The sequence below is a fragment of the Filicampus tigris genome, chromosome 2, assembly GCF_054856515.1.
Source record: "Filicampus tigris isolate MCC_2025a chromosome 2, RoL_Ftig_1.0, whole genome shotgun sequence".
Classification (NCBI taxonomy): Eukaryota; Metazoa; Chordata; class Actinopteri; order Syngnathiformes; family Syngnathidae; genus Filicampus; species Filicampus tigris.
In genome coordinates, this window is record NC_141218.1 from 12,381,929 (window position 1) to 12,409,158 (window position 27,230).

Genomic DNA, 27,230 nt, shown 5'->3' on the forward strand with positions numbered 1-27,230 from the left:
GTGTCAACAGTTTTGAAAGTCCCAGGGAGGGGCAGCGCGAGCCACTTTATTGATTAAACATGGCAGGAAGTGCACACGCATAAATAACCTTGGTGGATGAGGGATAAGTCAATGTTCTTGAACAGTGAGGGGCTTTAAGATGGACGGCCGCTTTCCATGACTCATCTACTTGTAGTCATACTCATCTATCTTTCATCCATCAATCCATCCATCCTTCTGTTTATCGTTCAATTGTAATCATGTCAAGGACCTTCAGGGACAGTCTGAAATCATAGCTTTGCTCACAAAACATATCAATTGTTTCAAATCGTCAATAATTTGTTCTTTCAATACAATAATTTGATGTTAACGTCTACGCCCCGTTTTTGCTCCCATTTCAGTTATCTGTTGGCTTTTACGATTGAATTGGCTTAATTAGAAGAGATAGATTGATTATTTGGATGATGGATGGAAAGATGGATGACGATTCCGATTGGATAATTTGGATGAATGGATGATTTGCATTGGTGGATGGAAGGCTGATGAATGGATGGATTCAGTTGGATAGAGGAATGGATGGATGGATGGATGGATGGATTCCATTGGATAGAGGGACGGATGGATTTGGTTGGAAAGGCCGGCAGGAAGACAGACAGACAGACAGATACGCAGAGAGGCAGATAGCTAGATAGGAACTACATTTTCCAAGTTGACCCGATGGTAATTCTCTCCATCTTGAGTCACATCCCCGCCGCATATTTGGCCTCCCTCCGCCCCCATCTGCCAGGGACGGGGGACAATGAAACGTTTGTGTGCCTCCGGTGCATGTCTCTCTGTCCAGCCAACCCCTTCAACCGCCCCCACCATCCTATTTCCTCTACACCACAGATGTGCCATCCCATAAAAGAAAGAGCGTCCACTGTGTTGGACTGGCCACAAAGAGAGACATTGCATTTGTCACGGCCCAGACAATGAAGAAGCAGACTGTTGACTCAGAGGTGAACAATACTGCATGTTATTACCATTATTAATAGCGCACAGTTACCTTCCTCTTTCGCTGGCCAGGGCGTCGATTTCGTCAAAGAAGACGATGGAGGGAGCGACGGCTCTGGCCTTCCGAAACACCTGCGAGGTGGCGACAATGGAAGAGGAGAGGAGGAAAAGACGATTTTAAAATAGCCGCTGAATGGAGATCGTCCTGAGCCGGCGGTGAGCGTAAACAGGAAATGCATCACTAGACGGCGTCAGAATGTGCGTATGAGCACATCTGACATCAAGTCCTAAAAATAATCAATGAACAATACCAACACAACTCACATTTACAGAAATCCCCTCCCATGAGTAATAAAGGCAAATATTTGACTATATTAGTAGTTTTAAACCAAAAGCACATCATAAACCATTATACCAAAACATTTGAACTTGTTCACTTCAGTGGACGTTACAATCGTCCCCTGGAATACAACCATAGACCCCCAGCAGTCAGTCGGAGCAGACAAAAAAAATGCATCATGAAGAAGGAAAAACACATGTACACGCAAGTTACTTTGGAGTATAAGTCACATTTTTGGGGGGATTTTTTTTTTCTTACAAAAACGGAGACCAAGAGCAGTAGGACTCTGTTCCCTAATTGTGGGTGCGTTCAGAAATCCTCTCCGAGCGCGCACTGCTTCACTCTGACCAGAAACTCAGTGCGTTATTCAAATGTGCCGTTCGGTTATACAGAGTGTCCTCCAAAAAGGAGTGGCGGAACCCAGTGCCTTGCTTCAATTAGTGGCCCTGCATAGAACATATTCTTGGCAAAAATATGTTTGGGTTGACCTGCCCTTTATCTAGAATCCCGCATTGCATTGTGGTAAGGTAGAATCACGGTCAGTTATTGTGCCTTTTTCTGCTGTAAATCCTTGTTGTGGCATAAGGAAGCCTCATGCTAAAATAGCGATATGTCACACACTAGTTGCCATGACTACTATTACTACTACTTCTTGTTTTTCCTTTTAGCGGTCGGCAAATAATGCATGTCTTCTTCTTCTTCCTCCTCCTCCTTCTGGTGGTTGGCAAATACCTTTGGTCCATTATCACTGCCTTCTGGTCACCGGCGGTAATGCACCAAAATTATTTGACAACGGCAAAAAGAACGCCTACACGATTAGGGAGGAGGAATTTTGGGAGTCAGTCCGAGCTCTAATTTTAGAAATCGCACCTGAGTCGCTGGACTAGCCAAATGAAAAAAAAAGTGACTTTTAGTCCGAAAAATACGGTATATTTGGAAAGCACGTTTTTCCAATGGGTAGGCGTGAAAGAGGGTCTCGCCCAGCATGTCTATGAAATTCGGATTTGTAAACCACTGTAATGACAAGAAGATCCCTGTAGATGGCTATGGTTGATTTTGGCTTGTCATTATGAAGGGCAGAAGTACCGACAAGTTGGAAGTCAGACAAGTTTGGCACCTCAAACTGGAACAGATCATGTATATATAGTAAATCTAGTATCTAGTAGCAGGTAGCAGAAAAGGTGTACCATGGAGTGAATGACAAACGCCATGTAAAAAAGCCGCTGATGTTCAACTTGAGCCATGCGGTGCGGAATAAAAAAAAATAGGACTTTATCCAAAAGATACGCCCTAAAATAAAATCTGGATTTTTGTTTGGCTCTGGTATGCCGATCTCTGTATGAAAGAGGAACTTGCCATAGTTTTTGAACTTCTGAACTCCCGAAAAGTAAAAATTGTGCCAGTGTCTTGCATTTGCTGTGCAAAAGTCAGAGGTGGATAAATGCGATATCTTCTGTTACATGTCTGATGGAAAGTAAAAACAGGACTGACCTCTCTCACAGCTCTTTCAGACTCGCCAACGTACTTGCTCAGCAATTCAGGACCCTGAAAAGTCAACAATGGTGGACGTTAGCAAACCTTTTCATAGATTAAGATACTGCACTTTAGACATGAATTCACCCATTTGCAGCGACGTTATCGTTATTTTGAAGCTGCCAAAAAGCATTCCAATGGGTTAGAGGCGCTCATTAAGATCATAATATGAACGGAATAGTGCACTGATTTTAGTTGGCTTTCAAATGCCCCTTTTTCTGCTTCAGTGCTAGCCCAAGAAGCTAATGTAACAGTCTGCATCTTCCCTCCGTGCTCCTTCCACCTGCGCCCCCTGGTGAGCTCCTCAATGGACCCACTCCAGTTCGCATACCAGCCTGGCATCAGTGTGGATGATGCCATCATCTACCTCCTCCACACTTCACTCTCCCACCTGGAGAAGGCGGGGAGCACTGTGAGGATCATGTTCTTTGATTTCTCCAGTGCTTTCAACACCATCCAGCCCACCCTACTGGGAGACAAGCTGGAGCGGGCGGGGGTGGCGCACCACCTCACCACATGGATCCAGGACTACCTCACAAACCGGCCACAGTATGTGAGGACACAGGACTGTGTGTCTGACGTGCTCCTCTGCAGCACGGGGGCCCCACAGGGAACTGTCTTGGCTCCCTTCCTGTTCACCCTCTACACTTCGGACTTCAACTACAACACCCCTACCTGTCACCTGCAGAAGTTCTCTGACGACTCTGCGATTGTCGGCCTCATCACAGGCGGAGATGATCGGGAGTACAGAGAACTTACTCAGGGTTTTGTGGACTGGTGCCAGCAGAACCGCCTCCTGATCAATGCGGGGAAATCCAAAGAAATGGTGGTGGATTTCGGTAGGCGCCAGCACTCTTCACCTGCACCAGTGAACATCCGGGGAACAGATGTTGAGAGAGTCTCAACTTACAAGTACCTGGGTGTTCATCTGAACAATAAACTGGACTGGTGCGACAACACAGACGCCCTCTATAGGAAGAGTCAGAGCAGACTCTTCCTACTCAGGAGACTGAGGTCTTTTGGGGTTCAGGGGACACTCCTCAGGAACTTTTATGACTCGGTGGTTGCATCGGTCATCTTCCAGGGAGTGGTCACCTGGGCAGGCGGCGTCTCGGCCCGGGACAAGAAGCGGCTGGACAAACTGGTCAAGAGGGCCGGCTCTGTCCTGGGCTGCTCCCTGGACTCTGTGGACTCGGTGAGGGACAGGAGGATGTTGGCCAAGCTGTCATCAATGCTGGGCAACCCGGACCACCCCCTCCAGGGCACCCTAACAGCACTCCACAGCACCTTCAGTGACAGACTGTTACACCCTCGCTGTGCAAAGGAGAGATTCCGCCGTTCCTTCTTGCCTGCTGCTGTCAGACTCTTTAACAAGAACATTGTGTAGTCTCTACAAACTGGCGGTCATTAGTGCAATTGTGCAGTCCTGCACCTGAGCTCGTATCGTGCAATACCCAATATTCCCCACTACTGTAATACCGTGCAATACTCAACATTCCCCACTACTGTTAGTCTAGTTTTATTTTTATCCAATGCTGTTCCTTACATTTCACTACAGCACTGCAGCACTGTCACTTAGAGTATTTTTTCCTCTGTACTATGTACAGGCCGAAATGAGTGTTCCTCATATTTTTTATGTAGATGTAGGTTGGTGTGTATACACATGTGTATATACACATGTTACTGCGTATATCTACATAGGTTTGATTCTAAATGTTTGCCGTCAATGTTATACATTAATGGCCACATTATGCCGCCGCCCCTGTGTGACCTATATCTTTGCTACTGTAACAATGAAAATTTCCCCACTGTGGGATCAATAAAGGCATTCTTATTCTTATTCTTATTCTTATTCTCTTCAGCCATTGTAAATGGATGGACTCCAGCCAATGCGCACCAGTCAGTAGTTCAAGTCTTGGCTGTGGTTATACTGTTTCTCAACTTCTACGTCAATACTAGTTAATTCCTGAGGCTCACTTCTACTTCTCTTGCTTGGCTTAGATTAAGCAGATAAACGTCCACTTAGCCTCCCAGGGAGAACTTCCTCTCTGAAGTTCACCCTTTCAACACCTCCGGGGCGACACAGGAGAGGACATTTCACGTTGCAGCTATTTTGTCTGCTGCAGTTAAGTGTGTGGACTGACTTAATCATGCCTGGTCCCTCTTGGTGGCAGAGCCAAGGCCTGCATGTGGTGACTGATGCTGTAGAGATATGAGCAGTGTGTGTGTGTGTGTGTGTTTTGGTACTTTTGAATAGGCCACTGGCCAACAGTGTTGTTTTTTCTTTTGTTTGTTTTTTTTGAGTGTGAAAGATATTTGAATGGTTTCTGGGCAATTTTCGGTTGTTGAGTCCAAAAAAAGGCACCCGTTTCTTTGAATTTCCTCGAGTTTTTGAGATGTTGCTATTTTTGAGAATATTTTGATTGATACTTCAAGTGCTTTAACAGTGTATGAAAGGTACTTTGATCGTTACTAAAAGTAACGTTTGTTTTTGTATTCCGAAAAACTGTTCTTTACTGCTAAGATTGACTTATTTTCAAAATTGTTGCTTGATTTTTACATGGAACATGATTTGCAGATAGAAGGGTTCTTTGCGATAACGATTGCGGTCTTTCACGAAATCGCATCAAAAAGATTGAACACTTAATCGGAAAAAACTGTCATTTTCGAATTCGGCGACATCAACATATCCTAAAACAGTTGAAACGTTCATGACACAAGAATGTGTGGTGACCAGTGTAATATGAATACCCCCCCCCCCCCCTCATAAAGCAAACTATGGGACAGTATGCACAGAAAATCATAATTACAAGAATGTAAAAACAAACATGGAATTTGTCTCCATTTATTTGAGCCGCTATGGTATTATAGCAAATAAGCCATTACGACAAAATATACATTAAGACCCAAATACACAATTCCAGAGATGATGGTTTATAAATTACCACGGCTATAAACGGGCTTTGTTTTGAGTCGAATAAGTTGAGTTTAAACATTTTTTGGTACTCTTTTCAAAAACTGAATCTTATGACTGATGTCTATGTCAAATGATCCTCATGTACATTTTATTTTTAGAGAAAAACTGCGAAACTTCAGCTCCGCCTTTACTCAATCAAGACTTTTTTGGGGGTCTGCTTAAATAGCATGAGCATTTCCTCATGCGGTCGCGACTTCCCGTCTCACATGGCAACTGCTTTGAAAGACAATCACTGATCAACAACTCGACAATTTGGCCCATCCATCGCTGTCAGGACGCTGTGAATGAATGGAGGCAGTGAGGGAGGCTGAGGTGATGGTGGTTGGGGTGATGAATGAAAATGGACAAACACGGGTTCAGGGGTCACACAAGGAAGCCCTTTGCACAGGAAGTGGGGCAGCGAGATGTCCCTCCCGGGGTCATCGAGGGGAAGCCTCTTCTCTACAGCGTTGACGGACATGTTAAGACCGTGTGCACTCGATATGAATGCATAGTGGGTTAAACACATGAACATTATTTGATATCAATCCATCAGCCAAAAACAAATACAAACCTACAGTATTAGGTCATTTGGTTGCACTTTACATACCATAGTAAATGACTTTGTGAGTTTTATTGGTGGTGGTCAATCGTTATGTATTCACATTTAAAAAGATGTCTAGTAAAAATACATTGGGGAAATGATGATTGATTTAGAGAGCCTTCTTCGTGGCCTTTAGTTTGACATATGACTCGATGTTGTTTGCGGCATGTAAAATTTTCAACTTGTTCCTGTTGAACTTTGACCTGAGGCAATATATCTTTAAGTACAACGTCAATCGGAACCAAAACGTAAATCAGCTGAGTGTCTGTCTACATCAGCGAATCAGACTAATTAAGGAGTTTTGTGTTTGCTATATTTGACCTTGTTTTAACCATGACCTGACCTTTGACCTATACCTTGATACTGTGATCTGTGAAAACTTGCGAAACCTACGATCCTATATTGTGAATTTCAAGTGTTTGCATCCTTAGATGTGAACACGAACTAATGCAATGCAAACAACAATGCAACTTTTGGCAATACAGCGGCACCTCTACTTACGAACGTCTGTTCATACGAAATTTTCAAGTTACGAAACGCCTCACAGAAACGTACATAACAGGGAAATATTGATTCTTGTTACAAAAGAAATTTCAGGATACGAAAGATAAAAATACAGTTTGGGCTGCTACTTGCAGCTCCGGAGTTTCCTGAACGCAACATAGTCATAGCTGCTCTGCCATTGGCTATTACCTAGCATCTTCCTGGCATCCCATTGGCTAGGAGGGACCTCTACCGTATGTGTCAGTGTGTGTAGATAGACAGGTAGATAGATAGATATGTGATAGATATGTCTATGCAGCGTCCTCGTCATAGTTTTACGTGAATTAGAAATGAGGAAAAGAAAAAAAAGAGAAAATCAGATTTTTTTTGTCCATACAAACAATGCAAGAGATAATAGAAAAGTATGAAAAAGGGATGCGTTTGGTTGATCTCGCCAAAGAATATGACCGTAATGTATCGACAGTCGCCACGTTATTAAATCGGTTGTTTACAAAACGCCAGGCAAAAAACACTTCTGAGAGAGAACATGAACCAAAGAGGGCAAAAAGCGATGAGGACAGCAATTAAAAGGTAAACGACCATCATTTTTATTCTTTCCTCTATTCTTTGTTTTTCACATTATGCACAACTCTCATTTATTGTGCAATTGTAAATGTATTTGTTGCATGTTTTGATGCATTTTTATGCTTTATAAAACATTTATGTCTGAATATTGGGGGGCTTGGAACGGATTAGGGCATGGAAAACAAGTCTCTACATACAAAATGTTCTACTTAAGAAATGTCTTCCAGAACCAATTAAATTCGTAAGTAGAGATACCACTGTATAAGGAAAAGGAATTGACATATAGCGAGACAAACTCACTTTGATGGCCAGAAAGTTGAGGCCACTTTCATTGGCCAGGGCCTTGGCTATCATGGTCTTGGAACAGCCCGGCGGTCCGTACAGCAAGACCCCCTTTGGTGGCTGGATGCCCATGCGGGTGAAAGCCTCGGGGTGCCTCAGGGGCCATTCCACGGCCTGCTTCAGTTTCAGCTTCACATCTTCCATACCGCCGACGTCAGCCCAGCGGACCTGCATTGGGGTTAGTGATATTAGACAAGTTTCTTAAGCAAGAATTAAAACATACAGTGATGCCTTGAGATACAAGTGACCTGACTTCCAAGTTTTGAGCGATACGGGCCATCATGAGGCCAATTTTTTTTTTTGCTTTGATTTACATGCAAAATCTGAGATACGAGTACTGAATGGTGGCAATGAACTCAACTCAACAAACTTCACAATAAGTACCTGCTTGGCAGATAGTGAAAACAAAAATACGTTGATTCAAGCGGTTTATTACCACTCGCAGTTGAAGTTTAGTGTTAAACTAAACATAAAACAAAGAGAATGTCACATTCTGTAATGCAAATAACCATGCAGCTTTGCCTTCAGAAAGTCTGTTTAGCTTAATGCTAACAAATAATACAAAATGTCGTTGACGGGCTAATGAATAGCATTCTGATGTGGTGTTACAATCTTTTCAGCAACAGGTACTTGAAAACAAACAGTGCAGCAAACACATGTAGACAGACAATACTGAAAAACTGTCTTACCTACGAATTCATTAGAGTAAGCCTGAACTATAAGACCAAAAGATGTATGACTAATAAATCTGACATGGGTATTTCTGCAATCCAGATTAATTTATTGCTTTTGTTAGGTCCTAAAACACATGAGAAAAGGACCTTGAACAAAATAATTGCATATTGAAATGCAATACTGGGGAGGGGGGATTAGATTATATTTCAAAATTCTTCAGCCCTACTCGAAATGCTTCACGGATCACACAAGCAAAGTGATTGTATGCAGAAGCCAGTCTCATTGAGGACGTCTCAGACAAAGTGAATGGCTATAAATTGTTCCGGATGGACAAAAGCGTTTGAAGCATTGAAGGGAATATTTGGAAGGACGCGAGGAACTGAAAATTCCGGTTGAATTATGAGCCGACGTAAGAGTCAGCCAACGGCCGCTTGTCTGAGCGAGGGCGGGAGGCCAGCGTCTTCCCGCACCAACGCTTCCACGCGCAGTCCATTCCGCTCTTCACGTCTTCAAATCCACGCCACGGTGCACTTATAACGCATTCGGCCATTTTCATTCAAATCACCGTGCATTCTTGCGCGGTTCACATAACCTCTCACCATCTGCCTTCATTCACATGGATTGGCTGTCTGAAACTGGCCCCTTTAAAAAAAAAAAAAAAAAAAAAAAACTATGAACATGCTATAGTCGTGCCAAAACCAGTTTCCACTGATGGAAAACAAATAGAAGAATGCTTCTGGCAAAACGCTTATATCTTCCACCTGTTTCCCAGATGGGGAAAAAACTTATCTGTTTCCAAAGTCATAAATGCTTGAGGGGAAAGGGATTACGAGCGAGACAGGAACAGAAAAGCAGAACAGAGTTGCAGAAAATCTTCAATAGCGACCTTAACAGGGCTTGTTTACGCAAAAATTAGCTATGCCACCATTGCCTTAAAAATATAGTAAATGCCTTACAGATGATTCAACTTTGAGAAAACGCATTGGAAATGTGACACGCGCCGCGAAGACTCTCTGTAACTTCTGCTAACAGCCCAGGCTAAACTTGGCTCCGCCCCAACATAAAAAGGCCATCCCTTATTCCAGCTGTATCACTTCAACTTACAGTGGATATGAAAGTCTACACACCCCTGATGACATACATTCCCGATCGTGGCCTATATGTGCTGCTACACATAAAAAAGAAAAACAAACTGTGCCTCGTATCAAATGGCACAGAGCCGCGGACCAGTAGTTGGGGACCACTGATCTACAGTGTGCAACACGGGTAGAAAATTTAACGAAATGGCTAATAGGAAAGTAGTAATTGGCATTTTAACAGGTTGTGATGTGACGACCTATAAGCCAGTGATATTTCCAAATCAAATCATCTATACACTATTTTGAGGGAATTGTTGAATTTGAAATTACAGTTTGGATTCAAATTATTAGTATAGGCAATTATAGATTTTGTTGGGGGGGGCACATTATTCGCATTTTTTGTTTGTTTTAGTACACAGCAGTTAACTGTATTGCTGTATGGCAGCTAAAAATGTTAATGTTGTCATCAAGAGTCATCTCTTTCTCCTTATAATTTTGGCTTTGAATTCCTCCTTGTCTTTGACTGTCTTTTCTCTCTTCCCTCTATCACACTCCCCCAACCCCCACCCCACCACCACGAACACCCTCCATCACACCCCCTCTCCCGACAGAGGTAACACATCCCAGGCCACCGGCGCCGTCTCCGGGGAACGAAGCACCTAATGGAAACCTGGCGTCTGGCCACATACTGTAAATACCAAGCAATTTATGGACAGCACCGAGCGAGGGGGGAGTAACGGGAGGAAGAAGACGGAGGGGAGGAGAGGATGAGAGCGAGATAGGCGGGAAAGACAAAATGCTTGTTTAGACAGCCGGGATTGAAAGAAATGAAAAATAAAGGCGTAAAAGCAGACATACTAAGGTGAACGATACCAACAGCAACACGATACAGCAATTATACTATATCAACAATACATCACAACATTTTTCATATGATACCAAGAGTATCATGATAACATGATTGCACGATAATACATTTTCGGGGGAAGAATGTATGATACATCAAAGTATTCAATAATAATTTTCCAACAGTGTCACTATACAACAAATAGCACGTCAATGATTTTTAGAAGAGAATTATCTACAATAAATCGTAAAAATCCTACAACGCTTCCAACGATACCAAAAGCTCTCATGATATCACATTACCAGTAGTATCATCCTACATCGAATTTGCGACCATCGATATATTGGAATATAAACATCAACATTGCATCGCAATATCTAGTGATCCGTTTTTGATTAATGAAGTAAAAAAAAAAGTCTGTCTCCGTGAATTCTGCCTATTTCGCATTGAATTTTATCGACACATTCCATCTGCTGCGGCCTACTGGCACAGAAAAGGTAGCACCTCTCCCTCCACAGGTGCAGCAGACGTGGGTGCTGACATTGGATGGTTTTACGATGTGGAGCTAGCGTGCGTTGGCCTCGAGACGCGTTACTCAGCGAAATGTAAATCGCTCCTCTCAAGGCTTTGCGTGGCATTCTTCCTCTGAAGATTTTAATAGTCGCACGGCCAGCACGCTAGAATTAATTGTGAGGCGCTTTAGTCACATTTGTGGAATTACAAGGCCGACGCTTTGACTCACACCTCGTTCACAGGCTTTTTTTTTTTTTTTTTTTAAGTTTGAAGACCCGTCTATTATCTTTTACTGTTATTTTCTGAGCTTCATGAGAGAAGCTGGTGCTTTGATGGGCTCAGAAAGGGAAAAAATAAGTCAAAGCCGAAATGAAACAGCTTTTTATACAGATGACACATGGCGTTTCTTGATTCTGATAAACACTGGGCTGGTTGCACGCTGATTTTCTTTTTCTATCATTATTTGTGTATTTTTCATTGAATATTTTGATATATTGGGTATTGGGTGTATTTTTTTCCAATATTTTTATATGCAGGTCAATCACCAGTCAATCGCAATTACCGGTACACTCACATTCAAACCTATGCGCAATTCAGTCTTCAATCAAGCTAACACACAGGGTTTTTTTGTTGTTGTAATGCAGAACTGAGGATCTCTGTACCGCTTTTGTCGGAACTAATTTTCCGTGCAACTGTGGAGTATATGGCCACTGTGGTTATTTGTATTATTGTAAATTCTAGAGGATACAACTCACCCGGATATCAGACACCCCCCTCCCCACTCCCAAATAACCGTTAAAAGCCCCTCTGTCCCCTAAAAAATGTTTTCTCTTTCTCTGCGAGACTGTGACCACACCTGTTTATACTGGAAACATGAAATGTTCATACAGCTCAAGACTCAATAACTTATTATATTATATAAATTGTATATTATGTAAATTTGTAACATTAGGAATTACATGTAATGTTGGAATGAAAGTATGCTTTTTTTGTTGTTGTTGCAAACACTAGGTACTGGTAAACGTCTTTACAATGTCAAAATTGTTTTTTTTCCCCCTTTGATCCTTGTATAATACTGTGGGGCAATTTGGGATCTTTTTTACAAAAAAAAAAAAAAAAGCATATTGGGAAATCACTGTATGTGAGTCGGACGTACAGTTTTTGGGAATACGGGAGGAAGTCTAAACCACTATACTGAAACTCGTTGAAATCCATCCGTCCATTTTCTATTGCACTTGTCCTCATGAGGGTCATGGGTGAGCCTATCCCAGCTGACTTTGGAGTACACCCTGGACTGGTCGCCAGTCAATCGCAGGGCACATATTGCCAAACAACCCTTCACAATCACATTCAATTTAGAGACTTTAATGAATCCAACATGTTTTCGGAATGTGGAAAGGAAACACGTAAACGCCACATAGGAGGGCATGAGCCGACGACTGAACCAAGAACCTCTCGACTGTGAGCTTGATGAGCTAACCACTATATCACAGTGCTGTCAAAATGATGTAGCTGATTCATCATTCATCATCAGACAAAAAAGATGAGGTAACTTGTCATGAAATGAGTAAAAAAATTATGTACATGCAATCGGGGAAGCGTAGTCTCTGCGTACGTGATTGGAGAGGCCTTCCAAGGAACTCGAGGCACGCATTCATCCGGCCTCCGCTGGAAGTTTCTTATATAAAAGGGATTAGAAACAAATGTTTGCACTCATGTGGATATAATCAAGTCCGGGGCTCTGTGGCTAGCCTTTCAGCTGAGTTGCCAAGGAGGAGTGGTGGGGGTCACTTTCCAGTTCCAGGAACTCGCCGCAAGGAGTGAACATCGCTGGATGTGCACAGTGTGGCAAAGAGGCGGTGCACACAAGATAGGACGGACATATCGTCTTCATTTTGTTTTGTTTTTTATGTTGGCGTCTGGCAGGAACCCTTGGTGAGCCCATCTGCTTTGAATTACCAACGGAGGATGATGTTAACCTTCTTCCTGTCCATTATGTCCAACACATGCAATGTCAAAACATCCTGCGTCTTGCCACTGTCCACCCCCCTTACTCGCTTTCTCTCCCTCCTTTTTTGAGGGGAGGTTATTTACACTCGGGCTCATTTTTAAGAAGGAGATGTGAAGGCTTTTGAGAGTGAAAAGGGAGGCCAGGCTACTCTTTGTGTGATTTAAAGTCATCTTGTGGTGTTGGGTATCAATTATGCTCTCAAATTTGATGGATTAATTCAAGTGGTTGAGGGAAAGTCTTGATAGTGGAGTCATCCCCTGCATTGTCACGGTTCATTTTTCACTAAGTCAACGTTTTGTTTTTGCCTGCAAAACCTAGCTAGTCACTCAAAAAATGTACCTTTTCAACCTGAACCAGGGAGCTGAACCTTTGCACCTAGCAACTTTAGCATTAGCGGCAGCCACAATTCACTCTGGTCAGATGAAGGCTCGCTAAAAAAAATACACATTTATATCTTCAATCTCAGCTTTCATTTTTTTTAAATTAACTTAAAACAATCATATAAATTGTATTAAGTTTGGTAGCAATGTGAGCTCATATGGCTCTAGTTGAAGGCACAAACTCAAGAGTGGGAAGGGGCATGTCGTCGTTCTGCCATTTCAACGGCGACAAAGTGCCTTTGAGCAGTGGTTGTCAGCAGTTGGGTCGAGACCCAAAAATGTTTTGTGTGAGATGCGGATAGTTAGCAAAAAAATTACATGCCTATTTTTCCCACATTTTTCAGAACAGAACTGAGGTGTACCAAGTTCTCTCAAGCTAGCAAACAAGCAATGTATGGTATGCCAAACTAATTTGGAACTGTGTTTAAAATTGGAATATTTAGAGGTACATTCAGGGGCTATTTCTACACTGTGACTTTGCAACAGGAGGAAGATGCGGGTCCCACGTCACAGCGGTTGAGAACCAATACCTTAGATTGCAGGTGTCAAACCCAAGACCCGGGGGCCAGGTCCAGGCCACGACATTGTTTTGTGTGGCCCGCGAATGCAAATTGTGTATTGACTTCATGTTTCTTACACATTGTCTTGACTCTTCACTATTAACAACACTGAGATATGAGAGATTGCAAAATGTTTTTGTTACCAATCCCCACTTTAAAATAAATCAAAAAAATAGTTGAACAAACTCTTTGCTGGCATCTGATGTCAAAAGCAGTTATCAATTTGTCGTGTATATGTGATAGTATAAGGCGATCATGCATTGGGTTCACAGCCATAACGCCTCTCTGAGGGAAAACAATAACAACGACGTGGCCCATGAAAAAAATTGAGTTTGACACCCCTGCCTTAGATTATTTCGATGAGCGGTTGTGATACTGTATAATAACGGGTTTAACAAACTGCTCAGACACTGAATGGGTGTATGAAGCCGTCAGTTTTGGCCTGAAGTCTGACACGTCTTTCTGAAAGCCAATGAAATCTTTGTACCAATACAAAGCAATTATCGCGATTGTGGGATGCTGCATTTGCATTGGGTGTTCTTGGAATAAGAATAAAACTGATTAATCTAACCGGATTCATCCATTTTGGGGCCTCACATATAATCCTGCATCGCCCCCTACTGCTGACTGAATGTAATGTCAAAGTACCCTCGGGCTCGCATTGTGGTCGTCACGTGACCAAACCTTGAAAACAGTTCATTTAATCTTCTTATTCCACAAACAATTGGATACAGGACATTTTAAGAACATTTTGGACTTCCGCTTTAACTCAAAGGCTTACGCTACCTTGGGCACATCGATGGAGACCTCCCTCATGGCACTGGGCTTCACCACTGACATGGCCCACTGCAGGTCAGACAGAGTGACCGTCACTTTGCCCATCAGATGCTGGTCTGACGGGTTGTCGGATGCTCCGATCGCTCGTCTTAGTGCATTTAAACCTGCAGAAAAGACCGTTAAAGTGTCATCAGGGCTGTTACTATATGTGCATTCTGATTCAGTTTTCAGTACGGGTTTTGTTACAAAACAGAGGCCTTTTCCCACAAGGAATGTAATTATACTAGTCAAAAAATGCAGGAAAATGTGTCTTTCTGGTGACAGTTCAGGATGAACTTAATATGCACGATAATAACCACAATACATTACCTTGTTTTGACCTTTTCTAAACTTTTGAATGTGCATCCAACTGTAGTGGCGGTTTTTGTCATGTACATTATGTACATCCAACGTTTCCGTACTTTTTGCAAAACTTGTTGGTGGGCTCTGACAAGGGACAAAACGGCAAAATTCTTTGATTCAACCTGCTGAGGACACTCTGTGACATTCCAAGCTCAGTTGCCACTTCCCTCTCAGAACATCCTCTTTAAAGTCCCAGAATGAAGAGGTACTGTTATAAGTTGTTTGCTGTTGTATTGATCTCATGACATCAAAATGTGAACGGCATGATGAAGAGGTCTGTTTAAATGCCATCCATCCATAATTTAATTAAAAGCAAATAACGGAAAAGGGTTTGAATTATTGCCTTCAAATACAGAGGGACATTTATTTGACAGAGTAAGGGCAGCGGCAAGGAAGTGGGACTTGTTTACGACGTTGTGACTGGAGGCTTTTCATCCCGGCTCCAACTTTTAATCCAATTTAAACTCAAAATCATTCAGGGTGCTGCACGATGCGACCGTACACGCCGGGCAAATGCAAACCCAATGAACGCTAATTCCCCCGTTTTGACATAACTGGGAAGCGCATGAGGTTTGAATAGGAGAAATCAGCATTAAAGCCAGGGGCAGACAGGCAAAACATTGATGTGTCACTATCAAAACTCAGCCTTTGTTCGCCTCACAAAGGAAGTCACAGGAAACTGCTTAAGGAGAAGCTAGCGAGGTGACGAGTGAGTTTCCACGCACAAAGCAGAGGATATCGGAAAGAAAGCGCGTACTTATTTGCAGGAAAGGGTGTTTATTAGCACAAAAGAGAAGGCTCATGGCTGGATAATGGCATAAAAGCGGGAGATGTTATTCCAAACATTCACGATGGACAGGAGGAATGCTCTGTTCGTTTCACGGTGGAATCTATTTAAAGCTCAAAGTTCGGATGGTGCGGTATTTATCGCCCCGACATAAATGTCGGCACACTCTTATATTTATGATATTCCGCGGCTGCTATGAAGCTGACATTTCAGATGGATTGTGAGGTTTTAAAGAAGGGATGAGTTCACATAGACATAAAAAACAAATTGGAAGGTGGTTGCAGGAACATTCTGTCAATCATACGCATTCGAGATCAACCAGGTCGACATGAAATAGTGTGCATGATAAAAGACTACCATTAATTCGAAACAATTATTTGAATTAGAGGTGCGATGATTAAACAATTATTCAACAACTAATCGATTATCAAATGAATCCCAAAATATTTTGATGATCAATTCATCATTTAAAATTGTCCCAATACTCAAAATGTCAGCCACTGAACAGTAAATATTCTTTGATTTCTGTAGTCCTTCATTAAAGCTAACTGACATTTGCAAACATCTGATTTTGCTCTGTAAAACAATGATCAACATTTTTGCCAATTTTATTATATGTTACGGACCAAACCAGTCACCAGTATATTGCAATTTATGTCAAATCAACTGGAGCTTGAAACAAACTGAAAAGGAAAACTTGCTGCAGCAGGTGCTGCTTTTTTGGCTAGCAACAGAGTTAAAAAAAAAAGTTAAGCATTTGACATTTTATATTATCCATAAACTGAGATATACAACCAAAATATAAATACAACACTTGCTTTTGCTCCCACTTTTCACAATTTAGGACCGTTCTTATGTACACAAAAAGCCTATATATTTGAAATGTTGTTCAAAAGTCTGTGTTAGCGTGCACTTCTCCTTTGCCGGGATAATCCATCCAACACACAGTTGTGGCATATCAGGATGCTGATTAGACAGCATGATTATTGTATTTGGTGTGCCTATATCTGCCCACAATAAAAGGCCACTCTTAAACGTACAATTTTTTTCTCTATGACAGACAAAACCGCTTTAAAAGGACGAGGATGGATGGGTTCAGAGGACGATAATTTTTAACGAATAAGGACAGAGGGACGATGACGGAAGGGTACCAAGGTCGCGGACTGAGGATTGAGGACGGACCGGCAAAAAAAGGTAAGGTGCCCATTTATGCCGAGCATATTCACGCTTCTCTATTTACTACTTATTCACGTTATTTTTCTGTGGAATCTATCTCCAGCTATTGGCCAACAAACTCAAACTATTCAGGGATTTTGCGCACTATATGAAATACCCTAAGATGGCACAAGATGCTACCGAGTCTTTAGTGCACTTTTTCAAAATCACCTGTAAGACATTTATCTTTAAGTGTAATGTTTTGACATGAGTTTTAAGTTATATTAAAGTGCTTTGGGATCATAGTTTGTCTGTATTAATTGTTTAAACTGTAAATATACCACAACAATAATCATGATTAGGTACGCATCAATTACCGTCATTTTTGTTTTTGCTCTTCCTTGGCACTGTACGATAAACTTGTGAACGGTAAATATAATAAATAAAAATAAATATCATTGTGTTTGCGTAGTGCAAACTAAACTGCGAGCGGCATTTAAACAGCCTGTCTCCGACTCGAACTTTATTTATTTCATATGCCATTCGATTCTCAGTTTGATGCGGAACACGGTGGATTTGCCAGGCTGCATACCTGAGCTCTCGCCAAAGTGGTTGGCTCGCAGGGTTAGCGCTCTACAATTCCAAGAAAGGGTTGAAACTGGACGAGAAAAATAGTCCATTTGCCGGCCATGACAGGATGTGGGCAAACGCGTACAATCCCAGAGTCTTTTATCGAAGCGATAAAGAGTAAAAGGTAGGTATGTTTAGCTCCCTTACAATTTTCACGTGTCGTTGATACCCACTGGTGGGCCATGCACACACATACACGCACATTCACACATAAATATCAATACAATTTCACGACAAAAATATTTGGTTATAGATGTAGGTCAGTGCTTCTGAGCGTTTCGACCAGCAGAGAAGGCCTTGGTGGCTCACCACTGGTTGGTACTAAATGAACAACAATGAGAGATAAGGAAAGGAAACCGAAGAAGGAAGGCCTGTTTTATAACTCCGAATTAAACCCTGTATGCGGGCAATGATTAGTAGTTCCAAAGCCATCCCGCAATTGCGTTTCCAACCCCACAGTTGGCTAACCGTATATTAGCGACAACCATTTCCAGCGCATGTGCTCGCCTTCCTGCTCGGAGCCAGAGGGGTTCTCGGTGTGGCAAATGTTGAAGTGGTCCGGACGGGCCATGAGCCAGCGTGCAGACACGAAGGGGGGGGGGGGGGGGGGGGGGGGGGGTTCTGCGTCCTGTTTAGATTTTCCAGCTTGAGGTGAGGGAAACGTGGCGAGAAACACAATGAATGCAGGTTTGTCAACAACATGTCAAATTGGGGTCTGCGAGTTTCTTCCTATGTAGTCCGCGATCCCCCCGAGGGCGCCGCATCTCATCGTTCAACCACCGACAACTACGCTAGCGTTGCTTAGCTTGCACAAAAAACATCTGGTCCGAGTGGAAGCGAGCTGGCGAGGCAGGATGTGGAAGGAAGCCGGTGAGGCAGGAGATGTGGCGTACCGGCCCTGACGCACAACATGTGCGCTAACCCCCCAAGCGGCAGATTCCGGTCCTGAGATGGTGGTGGTGGTGGTGGTGGCAGAACGGTGGTGGCCTCCGCCCCAGAGAGGATGTTGGGATCGCGAACAAAAGCTGAGAAATGTTGCCGAGAGGGAAGGATTTGGTGAAGCAATTTGGGGACAAAATAAAAGTTTTGATTGAGTACATTGGTCAACCGCAAATTGTAATCAGACCTGGATTCGTGTGTCCTTTAACTCATTCACTGCCAGACATTTTCACACCCTCTTATACCCTAACCTTTGAAACAATTTGAAAAATATATAAATAAATTCCTGGGATTGAATGGCTGGACTGTGAAAAGACAGGTACATTTGTCAATGGCAGTGAATGAGTTCATGTATAATTGACACTGATTCCAAAAATGCATTTACTTTATTTCTTGCACATCAGGTTTTTGAGATATTGTCATTTTTTGTTTTGAAGTTTGACCTAAAAAAAATGCTTGCTCAATACAGACTTTACCAAGCATAGCATTTTATTGCTATGACGTTTCTGAAAAAAAAAATCTACCTGTTGCTGAACCTAACCCTTAATCATAAATATTATTATATATACAATTACATTACGTATTATATTATCATGAAAATGTGCTGCCATTACTGGAGGAAGCTGACAAATGCCGGTTGGCCAAGCGGAATGCAGCCTTGGTGGTAGCTGAGGCAAAAACACGGTCGTGGGGCGGAATTCGGCGAGGACATGGAAAATAACTTCCGGTCGGCTTTGAGGAAATTCTGGTCCACCATCCGGCGTCACAGGAAAGGAAAGCAGTGCACCATTAACACTGTGTTTAGTGGAAATGGGATGCTGCTGACCTCGACTTGGGACGTTGTGAGTTGGAGGCGAGAATACTTCGAAGACCGCCTCAACTTCATTGACACGCCTTCAATTTTGGAAACAGCGCCTGGAGACTCCGAGGTGGGCTCGCTTATCTCTGGGGTTGAAGTCACAGAGATAGTTAAAAAGCTCCACGGTGGCAAAGCCCCGGGGGTGGATGAGATCCACCCGGGGTTCCTAAAGACTCTGAGTCGAGCCGCTGCTCCTCTTTGTTGAGAGGAGCCAGATGAGGTGGCTCAGGCATCTGTTTAGGATGCCTCCTAGACGCCTCCCTGGAGAGGTGCTCAGGGCATGTCCCACCGGCAGGAGGCCCCGAGGACGACACAGGACACGCTGGAGAGACCATTTCTCCCAGCTGGTAACGCCTGGGGATCCCTCCAGAAGAGTTGAAAGACGTGGCTGGGGAGAGGGAAGTCTGGGCTTCCCTGCTGAAGCTGCTGCCCCCGCCACCCGAGCTCAGATAAGCGGCAGATTATGGATGGATGGATGGTGTACTTTTCATCTAATATTTTGCACTTTTCCATATTTTTTGAAAAATGTGTTTTTCATTATTCTACCACTACCACGGGTACAAATTTGTGAACAATTGAGTAGTAAATGAAAAACTGCAATAAATATTGATTAAGAAGTCGTATCCGGTATTATCAGTGATATTCTGCAATGACAGCAGCGCTAATTCAACTGACTTTTAGGAGATGCTTAAAGGTCAACAAGTCCAAAATCTTGGAGTCCCCCATAGCCTGGCCGGCACAGTCAATATCGTTCTGGACACTTTACTTGGAAGTGAGCAACTTTCTCTGAAAGCTTCCTGAGCTGAACGTGCAGTTGCCATAGTGATGGTAGAATGTGACCTTTTGTCGCAGTGCAAACCGCCGATGCTTGCTGAACCGAGCCACCACAAATGTAATAAAGAGAGCCATCATCTATTTAGGTTTGGCCCTAAATGGCCATTCTTCTTCTAATGTTTGGATATTTATCTATTATTTGTGTGTTTTTCATCAATTATTTTGCATTTTCTGTCTTTGTAGTTTTATATTGATTGTCTAATACTTTTTAAATATTTAATTTCTAATATATCTATTTTTTTGTCTTGGTGGTGTCGCTTTTTCTAATGAATTTGCATTCGTTTCAAATATCTGTATGGTTTTCGTCTAATAGTTTTGTCATTGTTTTTGCCTTAATACTTTCATTTTTGTATATAATTTTGTGTTTTTCAACTCAATGCTTTTGTACCTGTCTATGATTTTATTTTATTTATTTTTTATCTATTTTTATGTTTTTAATAGAGTATGAAATTTGTGTATTTTTTCAAATAGTTTAGCATTTGTAATAGTTATGCATTTTTCATTTAATATATATATATATTTTTTTGCACTTTTCATATTAATATATCATTTTTTAGGTAAATAGTTTTTCTACTTTTGTGTTATATTTTGTGTTAGTTTAAAAATGGTCCCGATATTTTTCTGTTGTTTTATGTAGCCTATTGGTCTATTTTCTTTGTTTCTAATGTTTGGTTTTGTTCCCAATTAATAGATATTTTTACATTTTTATATATTTTTCATCCTTCATAATTTTTCTTTTTTTTTGTTTTACTATTGTATTTCTTGCCAAATATTTTGTATTATTTTCCACTATTTTGTTTTACTGTTGTATTTCTTGCAAAGCATTTTGCATTATTTTCGACTATAGCAAAAGTGAACAGATCTGACCTTTTCATTGGCTTGGGCTTAAAGTCGACACATTCTTAGTTTTGCCATGTGTGAACCAGAGGACATTTTTCCAACCTTCCGTGGGCCACTGTTAGTAGTATCGGAGTCATATTATAAAAAAACATCAATAACCAACTCTGTACTTTCATAGTCGGGCCACTTGCTTTGCAAATGTCCATTCTTTAATATTCCAATTGCACTCGATCTCTGGAAAGAATTGGGAGTCAAACATAAGGTTCAAATTAAAGCGTGTTGTGCTGCCTGGCTCGCTTTTTTTCCCCTTTTTTTTTTCTTCCCCTGCCTGTCTTCCTTCCCATCGGATGTTTTCATAACCAAACCAAATGTGTGTTATGAGTGGGCCAAAAGCACTCAGGAGAGAGAAGATCCCTGAAGCCAAAAATGTTGGAGTCACATAGTTGAATTGAGTTTCCGCTGCCCTGCGGGCATCAGTCAAGCTAGTTTGCCGTCTCCTTTCAGCCGGCTTCTCCCAGAGTCTTATCGCACGCATTACTTGGATTAGACATTAGAAAAATATCACGGCACACCGCCGAACAAAACATGTCACAAAAAGTAAATACATATTGAAGGAATGATGATCTCGTCCCAATATTCTCACTCTGTTTAGTTCAACATTTCTTCTGTGACATGAAGGGCAACAACAGGTGGCTACACAAGATAATTGGAGTTTCTGCCATCTAGTGGAAGAGCACATAATTATTTTGCCTGTCACTCTACGTCGCTGGCATAGATGGATTAACAAAAATACATTACGTGGAGTTAATGAAAAAAATAATCTTTAGACCAATGAAGTATTTTTTTAATCTAATACAACAGTGTGTCATTTTTCCCCAATACTTGTGCAATTGCTGTTTAGTATATTTCCTTATTAATATTTTGTCTATTTTTGGGTGACATTTTTCTATTCTTCACCTACTTTTTTCCAAATTCATTTCTATTGCTCATCTAATACATTTGTTTTATTGTTCCTACTATGTGTTCACTTTTCAAAAAAATTTCTAACGTACTTTATTTTTCCATATATTTTGGGGGGTTTTGTATAAGTTTTTGTCTTAATATTTTTCAATTTTTTTCAAACATTTATCTATTAATTACAGTCCCAGTTAAAGCGGTATGTTTTTTAATTACGTTAATATCATTTTTAATCTCTATGTAAATGTACGTTAGTTGTCCAGGGACGAGAGCTAACCACCTAGCAGCCTTTGGAAAGCGGAGCGAAGTGTTTTTATGTAATTGTGGACATTCAAATTTATAACTATCGTGCATTTCATTCACCAATTTTCTTGACAATTCTGTTTGGTACTGGGTGGCGCTTTGTTTATTTACTGTATGTGCATAAAGTGTGTGTTTGCACCTGACGCAATTAGTCACTGTTTAACTTGTTTGTGCTTAACGCTAATTGTGTTGTTTTCTATTTGTACTATAGTTTTCACAGTGTTTCGTGCTTGAGGCTATGTTGTGCTGCCAATATGAACGGAACAATCAAGCTTCAATCAGTAAAGAACAAACGCACGCCTGTACTTGCGTTATTGAGGGTGTAAAACAATGGTCAGTCAGTGACAGTCACACCTAGAAGTGGTCATTTTCATTCGGCAGAAGTGACAAAATGGCCGCCCCCAGAGATGGCTAAAAACGGGAGGATTAACTCTTATTCCACAAACACAATATTTATGAGATTGCCTTGTTTTAACTAGTGGGCCTGCAAAGAACAGACTCTTCAAAAAATGTTAGGGTTGACTTCCTCTTTAAGTGACATTAAAATAAATTTGAACCAATAACCTCTTGACAGCACTAATTTGTGTACCTGCTTTCGCAGAGATTTTCACAATTAATTAAAATAATTGTATTTTTCAGTGTATTTTTTTTATATATTTTTTTTCATTTTGGTAATTTACTTGTCAATATTTTCATTTTATTTATTTATTGACTTATAATTCTCTATGTTGTGCTATTATTCTAACGTTAAAAAAAAAACAAAAAAAAAACAACAACAACAAAATCTATGACTTTTCCACTACTTGTCCAATAGTTGTCCATTGTTTACAAGGCTCAATGTTGAATATTCAAACGTTTCAATCGCTCAAGAGCGTGTGGAGGGACAAGCGTCTCTTGGGTGAATTGCAGAACATTTTGGGCATTACGCCATCACACAACCGCAGGAACGTTTTCATTACTCGCCGGGGCTTCCGGAACACTCGCTGCACCTGTACGGTATTTAAAATAGACAACATCTGCTCTCTCGGTTGAAACACCGCATTAGTATGTACTCTTCAAGAGTGTGTGTGCGTGCGTGTGAGTGTGAATGCCTGTCTTTGTCATCCTCCTGTGTGTGTTACTTACAATCTATTTCAGACACACACACACACACGCACATGGACACATTCGCTCACACATGCACACAGAAAGATTGACAGTTACTCAAACACAAACACACTCACACGCACACCCGGTTGGTCTCTCTCACGCACATTCACGCACACACCCACACCCATCTGTGAGGGAGCACAAGCTAAGTGACAGGGTCGAGGAGTACGAGCAGCATATTTGCGTTTTTTATAAACAACGGCCTCCCATAAAGTTCATGCGCCGATACGGTTGATATTTATGCAGCCCGTCGTGAAATTCCGTCACTGTCTTTAAAAGGACACACGAGGTAGGAAAAGCTCTTTATAAGGCTAGGCGCCTGCTATAAACGCCTGCCCGCCTCGCGTTTTTGCACCGTTTGGTGTCCTCCAGTGCAGAATTTATGCCAAATATGCAAAACTTTTCCTGCATACTTCTGGTATCCGTCTGCCTTTAATTTGGTTTCTGATGACTATTAACTGAAGGATGTTAGCCATATAACTATATGTTGTTGTATTAGTTTTAGATTTTACAAACATTTCTGTATTTATCTACTGTATATTGCAATATATTTATTTTCAACCGCACAATGGTTAATGGGGAAAAAAGGTAAGTTGAACTTTATTAAACATTCCCTGAATTTATGAACATTTCATGTTACAAGTGGGTCCCTTGGATTTATGAACATTTTTCATTTTTTTGTACTATTTAACTAATATTTGACAAAAACAAAATTTACTTCGATTTGTGTATATGTATATTATATCTAATAATTCTTTTTCATCCAGTATTTTTCTCATCCATCTATTTTAATACTTTTGTCCGAGTATGTATCTATTTAAAAATTAATATATGTTGTTTTCCAAATGTGTGAATTTTGAATAAAATGTTAGATTTTTCTTTAATACACTATTTGTATATTTAACATCTAATATTTTTGCAGAATATTTGTATATTTTTAAATGATTGTTTTCCTTGCATTTTTTCCCTCATATTTGAGCAATTTTTAATTTATTCCCCCTAACGTGGATATTCCTACTAATACATTACAGTTTTACAGTTTGTCCAGTATTTTTGTAACGATCTAATATGTTTGTAATTTTCTTCCTCCTTGTGTATTTTCCATCTTGTGTTTTTCTCCATTGTTGTTTCTGTGGTATTTAATATTATTTTCCAAATATTTGTGATTCTTTCATCTAATAGTTTGGCTTCCCCCCGTGCGCACAATTTAGGCCAAACACACAAAACTCTTCCTGCACGCATCTGCCTTTTAATTTGCTTTCCGGCGGGTTTTAACTGAAGCGCGTTAGCCAAATAACTTGGGGGAGGGGAAGTAAATTACTCTTAGTTGTTAAGTTAGAGAAGCGGATCTTTGTGTTTATTATTGCTCATAATCAATTTTACAGGCCCCCTTTTTTGTTATGGTGGGCTTCCCCTGTTTACAGAGGCTTGTAAACAGCGGGGCCCGGATGTGGCACAAACTAAACAAGTGTGCACACACACCCATGCATACACACATGGAAGTGAGTTCCATGTTCCAGCAAGACGCCAAGAGAATCGACAAAACTCCAGTAGACCACATGACAGTTGATCTCTCCCCCCCCCCCCGTTCTTCGTGAGGAGCATATCATGTACTTTTGATCCATCAATTTTTTGAATATATTCATAAAAATAAAAAATCTTATTTCCGGTAATGTGACGACAAAGTAAGACAAATCTACATGTTGAGCATACTATGTAATACAAAGCCAGCTTTTGGGGTTTATTTATTTTCCTTTTCTTTGTCCGAGAAGCATATGAGGCACCATCCTCAAGTAACCCGTTAAGGCCCGGGAGCACATAACCGCATTTCCACCACTAAGCCGGGAGCGCTGTTGCGTCTTTCTACCCTTAGAGCCAGGAGAGCGGATACGTCATTTTTTTTTTTTTTTTTTTTTTTTATCCAATTCTTGGTCTCTTACCCAATGAAATGCAACAGAATATACACGTGAGGATGTTCCAGAATTCATTCGAGTGATAATGGTAGACCCCGCGGAGCTCTTAAATAAGTAACGGCAGTGATGTAGACGACGCAATTGTGGACTTTGAAGCAATAGAACCAGTCGAACGTCATATATGGTTAAGATATATGTTTGTACAAAATGACAATATCAACGGCTTTGTAACAGAATAGAGGATGGTAATTACCACTTAAAAATAAAAAATAAAATAAAATAGTGCTTCTCTTGCACTGACACTTTATTGTTCTTTGATTATTTTTCTGTTTCAATTCTTCGATTGAAACAGAACATAATAAGGTGTTGAATTTCTGGGAAGACTATAGTTGCCCATAGGTTTTGGGGAGATGTTGAGCTAGCTGCTTTAGGCCTTAATGGGCCTTAATCTTATTTTCAAGGCAGTGCCATTAAAATATGACTATCAACACAACAACCATATAATTTGACATAAAACTAGATAGCAGGGTCCAATTTGATTCCATTTTCTTCTTCCTGAGCAGTATGTATACTATGCACTCTCTAGAATTAAGAAGCTTATTCCTGTGGTTTTGGTTTGAACATCACACTGGTTGGAAGACTACAATGTGACATAAAGCAGACCAGTATAACTGAATTGTGGGTCCAATGTCTTCTTCCTGAACAGCATATCAAGCACTCTCTAGAATTAAGAAGACCCCACTCCCCCACCTATTTTCTTCTTCTTGAGCAGCATATCATGCTAAATCTGGAATAAGGAATCTTCCTGCTAGATTTTGTCGACGCGTCCATAGGTTGATCAACCAACACAAAGAAAAGGCACACACACACACACACACACACACACACAGAGAAAAAACACTGATACAGTTATAATGGTTTTTAAATGACAACATTGTTAAACTTACATCATTTTCGATGGAGTTTATTTGCTTTTTTGGGCAAAAAGTGCAAGTTCGCCAAACTCTGGCATGGATTATGTTCAACTTTATAAGGTCTACCGCATTTGTTGGCAATAGGTGCAAAATCAAAGGCAAAGGTCTTTTTCTCCAACAGCATTGCTGTAATATAATGCATGTGCACTAGAGGGAGTTGTTCAAGTCTACAACGGCTGAGCTCAAAAGTGCAAATCGACACAACTGTACTCTATGAAGGTGATCATACCTAGCAAATCAAATGTATGATGACGCATCTACCTACTGTCACTACTTTATAGCTAAGCTTGTATTTATACACATCTTATAAGCAGGTGGGCCGGAACTATATTCTGACCTTGGTGAAACAGGCCCAAAAATGCACCGATCCATCTGCAATCAACTACAACAGAGCATTGGTTACGCAACACATCTGTCTTCAAGGCGCTGTATCTGCTGTTTTGGAAAAAGAAGGAAGAAGAAAAACATCCCCTCCTGGCTTTCCACTAATAATTACTATTTTTCTAGTCCTCTCTAAAATGGCTGATGGGAAGACAAGATGCCAAAAGCACATCAGCGATTAGTCGACTTCAAGTGTTAAACATCGATGCGGAGTAGTAAAATCAACTTGTCGACTATTCTCTTCAACCCCTAATTTGCATTGTTTGCTAATAATTTCTTTTCTTTTGTATTGAGTGCACTTTAGTCCATTATTGTAATATTTTTCATGTCAATATTTTTATTTGTTCCAAATACTTGTGTATTCCTATTCAAAATTATTGCATTTCCCATTTAAGAGTTTTTCTAATAATTTAGCATTTTTTCCCCAATATGAACATATTATTCCATCAA

General features: G+C 41.0%; 1 protein-coding gene across 3 annotated transcripts in view; it reads right to left on the reverse strand.

Moving 5' to 3' along the window:
* The window catches only part of afg2a (AAA ATPase AFG2A), a 119,039-nt gene that overhangs the window by 80,996 nt on the left and 10,813 nt on the right, over positions 1–27,230 (reverse strand). For all 3 annotated transcript variants that reach the window (XM_086024174.1, XM_086024175.1, XM_086024176.1), the window contains exons 11-14: positions 14,667–14,821; positions 7,774–7,983; positions 2,804–2,857; positions 1,025–1,104 (exon numbers count right to left, since the gene is read on the reverse strand). In XM_086024174.1, the coding sequence (XP_085880300.1) occupies positions 1,025–1,104; positions 2,804–2,857; positions 7,774–7,983; positions 14,667–14,821 (499 nt within the window). The remainder of the gene's footprint in view (positions 1–1,024; positions 1,105–2,803; positions 2,858–7,773; positions 7,984–14,666; positions 14,822–27,230) is intronic.